At 41.7% G+C, this 12,846-nt stretch overlaps 1 protein-coding gene across 1 annotated transcript; it reads left to right on the top strand.

Annotated features, from left to right (window-relative positions):
* The first annotated feature begins 4,371 nt into the window (after positions 1–4,371).
* Positions 4,372–4,854, top strand: LOC131249565 (uncharacterized). Its single transcript, XM_058250369.1, has one exon. It carries the CDS (start codon positions 4,372–4,374, stop codon positions 4,852–4,854), a length of 483 nt encoding a protein of 160 aa, XP_058106352.1.
* Positions 4,855–12,846: the final 7,992 nt, after the last annotated feature.

Raw genomic sequence — 12,846 nt, 5'->3', positions numbered from 1 at the left:
CTCCACCACATAAGAAAAGTTAGTGGGGACTAGGGCTGAAAGTTGGGCGGGTTCAACCCAACCGACCCGACATTGGGTTGGGCTTGGGCAGGATGTATTGGGTTTGGTCTCCGGCTTGGGCTATACAAACATCAACCCGATCAAACTTGGTTTAGGCTTGGTTTAAGGTCTCGGGTTGCCCAACCCAACCCGAACCCGATCGATATATAATTGAGTGTGGATCGTCTATGTTGAATGCACAGGAAATTCCAATGCCATCAAGTCTCATTAGTCCACGTTATTTCCGATGACTCAAGCTAACAAGATATGATAGATTTCTCTCTCCCAAATAGATTGTGTGCTACACAACACAACTTTTAAAAGAATGGTTGTCCTAGATTTTAGCTTGTTTATTTAGAAAAAATGAAGTTCTTTATATAAATAATTACATATATAATTAATAAAATCATAAGTACAAAAAATAAAATGTATATTGAAATATAATAGACTAATATAGTAATGAAAATATTAGCATTTATCCAACCGACCAACCCGGCCAACCCGACCGAGCCCGCTTGGGTTGGGCTTGGGTTGAGAATTCCCAACCCGAGGTTGGGTTGGGTTGGGTTAGGGTTGAGGTATAGGAACCTTGGGTTGGGCTAGGGTTGAGCACCAACCCGACCCAACCCAACCCGACCCGCCCGACTTTCAACCCTAGTGGGGACCATTTATATACTTTCAACCATCATCACAAACAACCATTCGCACCCCATCGCTACAAGGTTTTTTTTTTCTTTTGGAAAGATTGTTTTTCTTTTTTTTTTTTTTTTTTTTTTTTTTTTTTTAATTAAGAAGATTTATTTATCCTATCACTTGAGTTTTGGATCTACCTTATTTTTTAGGCTCATGCCTGAAAATGAACTGTAAAAAGGAATGGAAGTGGTAGATTACTCACAAACATTAGGATGGGCCGTACCTAGTTTCTAACAGTAGGAGCTTCTTGCGATAGGATCTTGCAGGCAATCTCATTCCTTTGGAGATGCAGGGATAGACGTGATGAGGTCGAGCACTATCTTCCCGAGGGGATAATTACTCTGAATCTGCGAAGCTTCTATGGACTCCTCACAAAGATTCCTCGAATCCACGAGGAGAGATAGAAAATAGAAATAAATCCGAAATAATTTGATTGATGATTAAAAATGAGTTTGCAATCACTTAAATAGTGCTATCAACCCTAGGAAGAATTTTCAGAATCAAACTACAACTAAAACTCCCTAAAATGGTGACTTAATATAAATAGTAAACTTACTATTTATAGAGTCATGATTCCTACTAGACTTCCTGGTTTTCGGCCAAAAATAGTAAGTCTCCCATTTAGCTTAACTATGTTTTTCTCTTAAGTTTTCTAAGCACTTTTCCTGTTGACACAACTCCTAAAGCTCAACGGATGAAGAGTTATAATCAAACTAAAACTTACTATAAATAGTAAAAATGAAAATAAAATGGATTTTCGACCATCGATTTGATGGAATCTCACAAATTCGGTATGGGCAACCCCACATAGCAGGGTTGGGTGGATAAAGTAGCTTCTCCTACCCAAAATCATATATGCTACGTCGAATAAATCATTCCGGTTTGCGAGATATGCATGCTTTAGGGTTTTGACAGTTCCTTTCACTTTCACCTCCGATCGGGTCTTCTCTGATCCATCTTGGACATGAAAGTGTACGCGACCCGCTTTACATTTGGATAGATCAATTCTATCTAGGAAACCTCATACATATGTGCAGATCGATCAAAGTGTAGGCTTGCATCTACAATCAAAACATAACAATAATAATATATTCAACGCCTTTCTGTGTTTCTCCTTTCTTTTCCTCTTTTTAATCTTAATCTCAAGTGTGGGAGAGCTTTATTTCTTTTATTAATTTTTTCTCTTCTTCCTTCGCTCGAGGTGTGTATTTTTTAGGTGTGTGTCCTTTTGGTGGATGCCCTCTCTAAGAAATTCACCTCGTCGTGGGCCATGCGGTGTTGGTGGGTCAGGATCAAATCCCCTGTGAAAAATAAAAATAAAAATGGAAGTTTCCATCTCCTACTCCCCAAGGGAAGCCAATGTTGTGGCAGATGGGCTTGCTCGAATGGGCAGTGGTGGTCAAATCCATTCTTCTTTCTGGTCTATGACCGAGCTTCCTCCTCTCATTAGAGGCCTCCTCTTTCTTGACAAAGCAGGATTAGGATGCTTGAGAGAATCGTAGTGCTTGTGTATTCCCCTTCTTTGCAGGTGGCCTGCTTATTCCTTTTTGTTAACAGACCCATCTTTGATAATTGTAAAGCTTCTATTCTTCCTATATATAAAAATTCCTTTTTGAAAAAAAAAAAAGTGCTCTAATTATCTTCCAAAAAGAAAAGAAAAGAAAAAATAATACATTAAACCAAGTGAGATGGTTCATATTGTGCATTTGGATTCTCAATTGAAAAGAACTCCAATAATCCATTTCAGTAGAGAAGTAATTACCAAAGTGGGAGTGGTCCCATTTAGTTCATGATGGCGATCAAAACCCAAAATTGCAATTCCATGTCTCAAATTAGACCCACTTTACTAAACTAGTCGTTGCCATTCAAATCAATGGACCATCCAAATGAAAAATCAAGAACAAGCAAAGGTGTTTTGGTAGTTGGGGTTACATGGCCACATTCGGCCACATTCATGCATGTACGATGACGTGAAGCGTGTTACATGTACATGATGACATGGGTTCTCGGCGACAGGCCTTGGCTCCTCCACTGAACACTTTAATAAGAAATAAGAGGCTCGAAAGCAAGATTCCAAGATCTTTATCCATGATTTTTGTTCCTTATCACTAGGACTAAATAATAAGAGTAAGGAACAGTATAAAGTTTTTGACTTTCTTTTCCTCGTAGGAACAGAAGACATTGAACCTCTGTTTGGAGGCCCCCACAATGCCTTTCTGATGCTATTTATATGTGTATGAGATTGCATTTTGCTAAGCAGGGAAGTCGGGGCTATTCCTGAAGAGGAAGACAAGGTGTGATGTTGCTTCGGCTCATCTCTCTCTGATGAAATGAGTAAGAGGCGAGCCGAATCAATATCACTCTTGTGTTTTTCATTCATATTTCACGTATTCTCTTTACCCTTATTTCTTTTTCTTTCTAAGCATTAAGGGTGTGTATTGGTGTGTGCAAACTGCATGCTGCCGCTGTCGCAAAGTAGCTAGCATGCATGAGATCCAAACCGTTCATCAGAAGGGCCCCATGGTTAATTTGGGTTGGCCCAAAGTCACTCTGGTCAACTTATCAGATGGGCCACACGTGAGCTGAATGGACTTGTTACATACCTTTTTCTTTCTTTCTTTCTTTTTTATTTTTTTATTTTTTTTATTTTTTATTTTAGTGAACATTCACAATAGGGTGTGCATGCTTGATGAATGGCCGGCATCTCATAGACTTGTTCGAGTTTGGCACATCTAAAGGTGCTTCTTTTAGGTCCTGGCAAGTAGGCCTAGAGCGAGCATTCCTGCTGAATAAAAAAGCACATTATATTAGCTTTCTCAGTGTGGTTTCATTATCTTGCTTGATTGCTGACAGGTTCAATATTTTCTTGAATACATGTTCGTTTCATGCTGGAAATGGACAGGGCCAAAAGCTATCAATATCAACACTTTGAGTAGTCCCGACCGAACGAGTTCAATATCTGGGTCTGAACCAACCAAGACACAACCCTGAGGCTACAGTTAGATGGACCACCTTTCAAGGCTTCTAAATTCCTCAGGGATTGCTGGGCCTAGACAGGTGTAAAACCCTGCCATCAGCACACAAGCAGGGACATGCTTCTGTGTGATCCGAGTTTTTCCTCAGGTGGGCTACAACTTTAGATCTGACAGCCCTGAAAATCAGGTAGGTTGCCACGAAACAAACGGATGCCTGAAAAATTTTTAGGGGTCCTTTCGTTTTGTACATTGCCTGTATGAGAAGTGAAATAGCCTAATTGTTAGGCTAGAAATTAAATCACTGTGGCCCACCTAATGGGGAGAAAGGTCCTCTCGCAAGTGTGCAATATGGATACATGTAGGTTAATTCAATTGCACGTCATATAGCCCAGAGGTACTTCAATTGCATGGTTCTGCTCAATAAATTCACTTTTTTCCTTTATTCTCAGGGTTTTACCTCCATGAGTTGACTTGGCTTCTATGGGATTGTAGTCTATGGTTTTGCATGTATATTAAACCTATTGGACCCCAAACTGACTAACTGCGAGCCCCTTTGACGACCGTGCATTGCTATGATTATATTTGTGATCTATGGCCTTAGTCAACCGAATAATTGCTGCTTGCCAGATCGTTAAATGGGCCAGACCAGGCATGGGCTGGGTAAATGTTAATTAATGTGGACGGTTCAGCTTCTGGCAACCCGGGGCCGTCTGGGGGTGGCGGTTTTTGCAGAAATTCCTCCGGTAATTTAATTTTTGCCTTCTATTCAGGATATGGGGATGACACCAACAAGAGGGCTGAACTCCGTGTGTTGCACGATGCTATGGAGATCAATGTTTCTTTTGGTTTTAATCAGGTGGAGTTGGAGTCAAATTCCCAATTTGTGGTGGATGCCTTCAGGGGTAAGTCAACTCTTGCTTGGAAGTGGAGATATTGGCTGTCAAGGATCGAGGGCATTAAGAAGAAGGGTATTTTTTCCATATCCCTCATCCCAAGAGAAGGGAACGGGTTGGCCGACGGACTCGCAAGAGAAGGCGTGGCTTGTCAAGGAAACGTTTTGTTCAAAAATGAGAAAGACCTTCCAATCTGTACTAGGGATTTGTATCTGCTAGATAAGGTGGGCTTAGGAGCGATTAGAGAATCTTGAGATAGTCTCTTGTTGCTAGTCGAGTTTGGGGCTTGTATATGGATATGATAGGTTGCCCGGGTGGTCTTTTAGTTTGTCTTGGGGCCGTCGGAATTTTGTTGTGGTTTTTTCTCTAGAAATATATACAATCCCTTAAAAAAAAAAGAAAAAAGTTTCACTCTTTAAAAAAAAAAAGGAAAAAAAATCCTTAACAGTAGTTAACTTGACGCAAGGAAGGAAGTGTGAGATCAATCATCATCTTCCTCAAGGATAGTTGCTGCGAATTCACCTAGCTTCTTTGGACTCTTCACAGAGATTCCTCAAATCCACAGGGGACGAAAACATAAATTATTTATAATAATTCAAAATAAATTGATTGATGATGAAAAAAAAGAATTCTCAATCCTCTAAATAATAAGTTGGCGAAGTTTTAGACTCAAACATACCCAAATCATGGCTGAATCAGATGCTTCTCATGAGCCTGTGAATCCCTGAGTCTCTTCCCCCTGCCATGCGGCTCGATGTGGTCAAATGGGAGAGACCGGATTCCCAATGGATTAAATTAAATGTTGACGGGTCGGCCTTGAACAACCCAGGGCCATGTGGAGGTGGCAGCATCGTTAGGAGGGAGGACGGTAATATGATTTTCACTTTCTCTAGTGGATACGGGCAGGGGTTCAACAATAGTGCGGAATTCTTGGCCATTCACGAGGGCCTCTCCATTTGTGTAGGCATGGGCCTGTGGCAAGTTTTGGTTGAATCGGATTCCAAATTGGTAGTGAATCTCATTAACCGTGTCTCGCAGGTGGGTTGGAAATGGTCTCACTGCATCGCAAGCTTATCCAACCTCGGCTCGTTTCAATTTTCCTACATATTCAGAGAGGGCAATGGCCTAGCAGATGGTCTGGCCAAGGTGGGTAGTTGGACTCAATCACATCATTTATACTCGTCCATGCAGGATCTTCCCCACGATATTAGGGGTAGGGTAGTTTTAGATAAAGTTGGCATCGGGGCCATTAGGAGGGTAGTCCATGTATAGTTTCTTTATGATAGGTTGTCCATCGTCAACTTTTTGCAATTTTGGGCAACCCGAAGTATAGTCCCTATAAACAGCCTTTATTTTGATATGAAATGAATTGAAGGTTTTTGAAAAGAAAAAAGACTCAAACTCTCTAAAATCGTGAATTACTATTTATAGACGGTCATATTCCTAGTAGATTTCATGTTTTTTTTTTTTGCCAAAAATAGTGTCTAATTTGGCATAACTAGATTATTTTCCTAGCTTTTCTAAGTCATTTTTATGTTGGGCAGACTCCTAAAACTTAAATATCAAATGTTACGGTTGAATTAAAACTTAAAAATCAAAGTAAAATGTACTTTCGACAGTCAATCCCATGGAATCTTACAAATCCGGCATGGGCAACTGGCATAGCAGGGTTGGTTGGCTAGTTGGCTAAAGTGGCTTCTCCTGCCCAAAATCATATATGATATGTCCAAAAGCCCATCCTGGCCTGCGAGATATGACTATTTTAAGTTTTAACGGTCTTGGTAACTTCTGTTTCCGATGGGGCCTTCTCTGGTCCATCTTTGCCATGAAAGTGTTTGCGACTCACTCTACATCACAACCCCACCCGAACTGTTCACTGGAGCACAGATGGACGGATCGGATATCATGCACATCACGGTCGGCTCCGTACATACGCTCTGTAGGTTAGGCTTACCTGGAAAGCTTGTAGTGGATTGGCCTCAAGGTGATAAAGAGTGGTAGCCATACAAGATGAGAAAGGTCAGAGGCTTTTGAGGCTAAGGCAGATTCTTTAATCAAACGGCCTAAAATGAAAAGCAATTGCCACGTGAAAAACCAAGTAGCCTCTGTAACATCAACATGTGAGAAAGTTGGGAAGAATAATCACATCACATGGGTTCCTGACGCATGGTAGTTACCATCCGTTCCAAACAGTGGGAGCCCATCTGTAATGTGTATGTGGAATCCAAACCGTTAATCTGGTCCAACTCTTCATTGGAACCGTAATTTTAACAATCATCCCTATAAACAATTCAGGTAGGAAACAACAGAGGGAGCAATGTATTATCCCTCATAAAACTAATACATTCACTTGTTGCAGCCCGCTGAAATTTCGTAATATCTTGAGTTTCAGCTTGTTCCTTCATCATGGTGGGACTCACGTGATGACTCCGTTGGATGACATATCACAACATGGTGGGCCCATATTCCATCTGGAAATTTCTATGGCAGTCATCCCCTCCTCAATATCCCCATTGTTCTGTTTACTGTGGCCCACATGAGTTATGGATCAAACTGGATTTTCAAATCTACACCTAACATTGGGTGGCATATCTAATGGACGGATTTGATGTCACTCACACATCACAGTGGGCCCTACACAACTCGAATGTATGTGATCATTTCCCCTTCCAAATTACCCTTAACTCATAATTCTTCACATTAGACTACTTTATCCATTCCTTCTCATGGCTGTCTCCAACACATAAGGGAAGTTGGTGGGGACCATTTACAAACTTTCAACCATTATCACAAACAACCATCATCTCAAAATTAGTAGCACAGAGTACATTTTAAAGTAAATCTTCCATTAGGGTTTGGATAGATCAATTGCACCCAGGAAGCCTCCACATGAGTACATTTCAAAGTGTAGGATTGCATGTACAACCACAAACATTGCATCTTATTATATAACATCATGCTGTATTGCATTCAGGTATTATTTGAGTAGGTCATGGCATGTCATAGGATCATGGCACGCACAAGAGATAATTTATTTATTGAGTTTTTTAAAGTTTCTACTTTCTTTTTTTATATTTTTCAAGTTAAGGCAGACGGCAAGAGTAGCTTAACATGGATTAAATTAATGGACTCTCATACTTTGTTCTTATGAATTTTTATAGTGTATTTATGTAAATTGAAACTTGTGCATTCATTTTACTTGTAAATATTATGTGGAGAAATAAAATTTTAGATTGTTCTCCCATCTCATTTGCAATGTTGGATATGGTTGTTGAAAGAAACACTGTTGTACCAACCGTATGAAAAAAAATAAAATAAAAATCGACATATCATTGTTGTTGATGTCTTAAATTTGTAAGCAACAGAGAAGAGGTCGATGCCATCGAGCAGAGGTCGATGCCATCGATTGACATACCACTTACTGTCATCGAGCAGAGGTTAATGTCATCAAGCAAATGCTCGATGCCATTGGAAAATACACATTGTTTGCTAGAACATTTTGGTGTTGTTACTCAATGTTATTGAAGTTGGTCAATGTCATCGATAGATTGTTGATGCCATCGAAGTCTCATCGAAGGTGTCATCGAGCGCGCGCGCAGAGTTGCGTAAGTGCGAGATTTGTTTACCATTCCGATTGTGATACTATATATATATATATATATATATATATATATATATATATATATATATATATATATATATATCGGGTGTAATTGGGATTTGGGAGTAAGAAAATGAGTTCTATGGCTTTCTAATTTGTTCTTAAGGGTTTTAAGAGTATATCTTGGGCTTGTGAAGTGGATTCGAGGCTTATTTGAATCAGTAACACTCCATCTCTTGTAATTTCTTTTTTCATAGTGCAAGCTTGTTACTCTGTACTATGGTGTTTTTTTTTTTTTCCAAATGAGTTTTTCCACATAAAGCCGAATTGTTTATATTTGGAGTTGGTTGTGTGATTGGTAATACCTTGCTTGATACGTTTCTGTGTGCTTCCGCAGTTCCCCAACAATCACATTCCAAAAACATAATCAAGAGCCCGGGCTCTGTTTTCAAGGCATGATAGACACAGTAATTCAATGCACTATATATAGAAAAAAATATCAAAGTGGGAGTGGTCCCATTTAGTTCATAATGGCGACCAAAACCCAAAATTTAAATTCCTTATGGTTCAAGTTGGACCCACTTTAGTCATTTTCGATTTACTGAACTAACTGTTGCCATTCAAATCAAAGGAGCGTCTAAATTAAACCTGACTTAAAATCAAGAACAAACTAGGCTGTTTGGGCACTAGGGATAAAAAAGTGGGCCACATTCATGTATGTACAATGACACTAAGTGTATTACATGTGCATGATGGCATGCGTTCCAAGCCACAGGTGAAGGCTCCTCCACCGAACATGATGACATGGGTTCTAGGCTTCAAAGTAGGGTGTTTGGATTAATAAATTTATCTTATCTTCCCAAAAAAGAAAATTAATAAGCGCCATCACATTGACACCAAATCTATCCCCAACGTAATCCCAAACTGCCTGCGCTAGCCTGCTATCCAAGAATAGGTGGAGGGCTGTCTCCATTCATATGTTCTGATCAACCACGTTCCCGCAACACACACAACCTGACGCCAGATGAATTCCACGGGACTAGACAGCTCCATCAACTGGGACTGCATTCTGCAGCAGTTTCCAAGCACATCGACATGCTGGGTGACAAATTTGCATGCCACACCCACTTAAACCACTCCTTTGGGCAACTCAACTTGTAAATGGCCCACGCTGAGCTAACAGAGAAGTTCCCTAAAGGGGTGAATGGCCAAAACAGGTCATCTGAGCCTTCAGATAAACAGAAACCTGCCTGGAAGATGTATTCCACCACCTCTTACAGCAGGAAGCTGAACACGGAAGGAGGAAGGGGACCGTTGAATCCTAGAATTTGATTGACCTGCATATCCAGCAATGCTGAGGGGAGGGGCGTTTCTGTTAAATACATAAGAGGGCCTACCCTCGTCCAATTCGCACTCCAGAGATTACAGGAGCATTCACTGATCATCCACTGAACCTTAGACGTCATGTTCAGAATCAGAGCCATAATTCTTTTCCATAGTGGCGACAAAAACCCATTCGAACGACTTAAGCCAATGGCGAAGAGATGTTGACTATATTTTACTGCCATAAATGCACACCATAGACTGTTCTCTTTATGAAATTTAATGGCCCACGCCATTTTCAGACGAAACACCATCATGGCATTTGCCAACTTTCTAATGTCGAGGCCGCCCTCCTCTTTAGGCAAGGCGATCGAACTCCATCTCTTCTAATGCAACTTTCTCCTACCTTCCAACCAACCTCAAAAGAAATTTGCAAAACTCTTTTCCAGCGATGTCAAGACCTTGGTTGGAATATGGACTGCTGCCAAGGAATGGACCGAGATGCTCGCCAGAACATGCCTCACCAGAACCGCTCCACCTGCCTGAGAGAGGATCCTTGCCTGCCACCCTCTAATGCGGCCCTTGATATTATCAATCAAAGGCTGACATGCACTGGAGTTCAGTCTACCTGTTACCATAGGAACGCCAAGATAGGTAAATGACGAACTAGATTTGGATATACCGAGGGATCTCTCCATGGATCTAACTTTGGAGATCAAGATCTTATTAGAACCGATAAACGAACTCTTTCTCTAATTAATACATTGGCCTGACACTTCCTGATATGCATCCAGGAAAGCCTTAATAATGCAGAGCGAAGCGATACCCCCGTTAAGGAATAGGAGGGTGTCATCCGCGTACAGGAGGTGAGATACCTGAGGGCAAAATCCAATCGATTCCCCGTTAAGGAGAATAGAGAACCAGTTATTGGCCCAGCATTTTTCCACCAAATCTACCCAGGTCGGGCTAAAATCGAACTGCTTCAAAACCTACTTGAGAAAGCCCCAATCCACCCTATCATAGGCCTTCTTCATGTCAAGCTTAAGGACAATGTTCCCTCTCCGGACTTTCCTAGGTAGCTCCTTGAACAATTCCTGGCTAAGGGCTATGTTTTCCGAGATAGAACGACCCTGGATAAAAGCCCCTTGTTCCGGTGATATTAGCGAAGGGAGCACTAGGCTCAGCTGGGAGGCTATAATTTTCAAAAAGATCGATCTTATATAAGCAATTATAAAGGCTAATCGGGCGGAAGTCCATGAATTGTTTTGGAGAACTTGACTTGAGGATCAAACAAATTAGGGATGTAGAAACAACTCTGGGAAGATTTCCACGTTGAAAGAAGAAGAGCATTGCCTTGTGAAGGTCTTGGCCCACCATATTCCAACAAGACACGAAGAAAGCTGCAAAGAAACCATCAGGGCTAGGGGGCACCATCAATGGGAATGGATTACACAGCCTTTTGGACTTGAAGGAGAGAAGGCGGAGCCATCAGCATGTCGTACGTTTTCCACCTACGAGACCAGCTGAGGGATGACCTCCAACATCTGTAGGTCTGAGGAGCAACCTGCAGCACTGAACTGCTGCTCAAAGAAGGCCACGACAACCTCTTTAATAGCTGCTGGATCTTTGAATGTCTGACCTGAATCTAACACCACACTGTGGATGATCGATTTGCGCTGCTTCTCTGTAGCTGACGCATGGAAAAAACACGTATTCCTGTCACCCTTTGCCAACCAACTTATTTTGGATTTTTGCTTCCAAAAGATTTCCTGCATAAGCCCTAGGCGGTTGAGGTTCTCAGAAGCTGAAATCAAATCACTCTTCAAATTCGAAACTGGCCCTGCGAAAGTAGATGAATCTTGCATCTTGGCCTCAAGCTCAACCAGGGCCTTCTCAGCCTGCTGCACTTTCTCGAAGATATTACATAAAATTTCCCTATTCCAGACCATCAACTCCTACTTAATTGACCTGAATTTCGCCAGCACGTTATAAATGGGATGAGGAGAGGCGGCTTTGTTCCATGCCGATATAACCGCCTAGTGGAAAGAGTCATATTGAATCCACATTCGTTAGAATCTAAAAGGCTTTGGGCCGGTGGGAGAGCCAGACAGACAAAGCAGGAGGAGAGGGGCATGATCAGAGCTGACCCTGGGAAGGTGTTGGACTTGAAAGGAGGGGAAGAAAGAGACTCACCTTACATTCATTAGGACTCTGTCTAATCTCGCCCAAACCCGAGACACACCAGCATGGTTGTTACTCTAAGTAAACTGATTTCCAGAAAAGCCAGCATCAATCAGCCTGGCATTATTGATTGCACTTGAGAATTCTGAGGAGCTTGTACCGTCTGACTAGCTACGGCTCTTCTCTCCGATGCGGCGACAATAGCATTGAAGTCTCCACATACAGCCCATGTTCTCTGCATGGTTGAGGACAAGGATGCCAGATCGGCCCAGAGGGCTCTTCTGAGGATCCTAGAATAGCTAGCATAAACAAACGTGAGAGAAATAAGGAAAGTAGAATTCTTGAAATTTACAGCTATTGACAAAGATTGACTTGTCATATTAATAACTGAGAGGGAGATGGCATTCTTGTAGAACACCCAAATCTTTCCCCCTTCCTCTCCATTAGAGCAAGAGGAGTGGAAGCCCAGAGCAAGGCCAACCCCCACTCTTTTATCCTCTCTGAGCATAGGCTCAAGAACGGCCACGATCCAGGGGTTATGATCTCTAATAAGCCTCTTGGTAGTTTGAATTATGCGTTGATTCCCTATGCCCTAAGCATTCCAAATGATTATTTTATCCATCCATAACACAGCCTGAGTTCACAACCCTTCTCTTGAGTCTACGAAGCCTAGATTCCCAATCACATCTAGTATAAAGGATCTTGCATCTCCTTAACACCTTATCTTTTTTCCCTTCACATGGGATAGGCCGAACAAAATCGTCAGGAGGTTCGAGCAGATTCTGCCTGTAGGGTATTGCCACCTCCCTAACATGCCTTTGCTCAGCTGTTGGAGTATTTTCCTGCTCACCCAAAATAGAGGGATCTCGCCAATCACCTGAAGAAGACTACTCCCTAACACAGAGTTCGTCGTGAACAGGAACCAAAGTGGTCTCGATTGGGTCTTCTAATCTAATGGTGGAGGAGAAGAATGGGGATAGATCGATTTCAAGTCCCGTTCTGACATCCAAAGCATAGGACTGGGATGGAGAATTAGGCTGCAGCTCAACGACCCCTATTGCAACCGATCCACCGATGGAATCCTTGTCTACCCGAGTCACATTTGGAATAAGTGGAGGGGGTACCCAAGGATCACTATCAT

The sequence above is a fragment of the Magnolia sinica genome, chromosome 6, assembly GCF_029962835.1.
Source record: "Magnolia sinica isolate HGM2019 chromosome 6, MsV1, whole genome shotgun sequence".
NCBI lineage: Eukaryota > Viridiplantae > Streptophyta > Magnoliopsida > Magnoliales > Magnoliaceae > Magnolia > Magnolia sinica.
The sequence above is the reverse complement of the archived record's forward strand: the minus strand, read 5'-3'. Positions and strand labels throughout refer to the sequence as shown.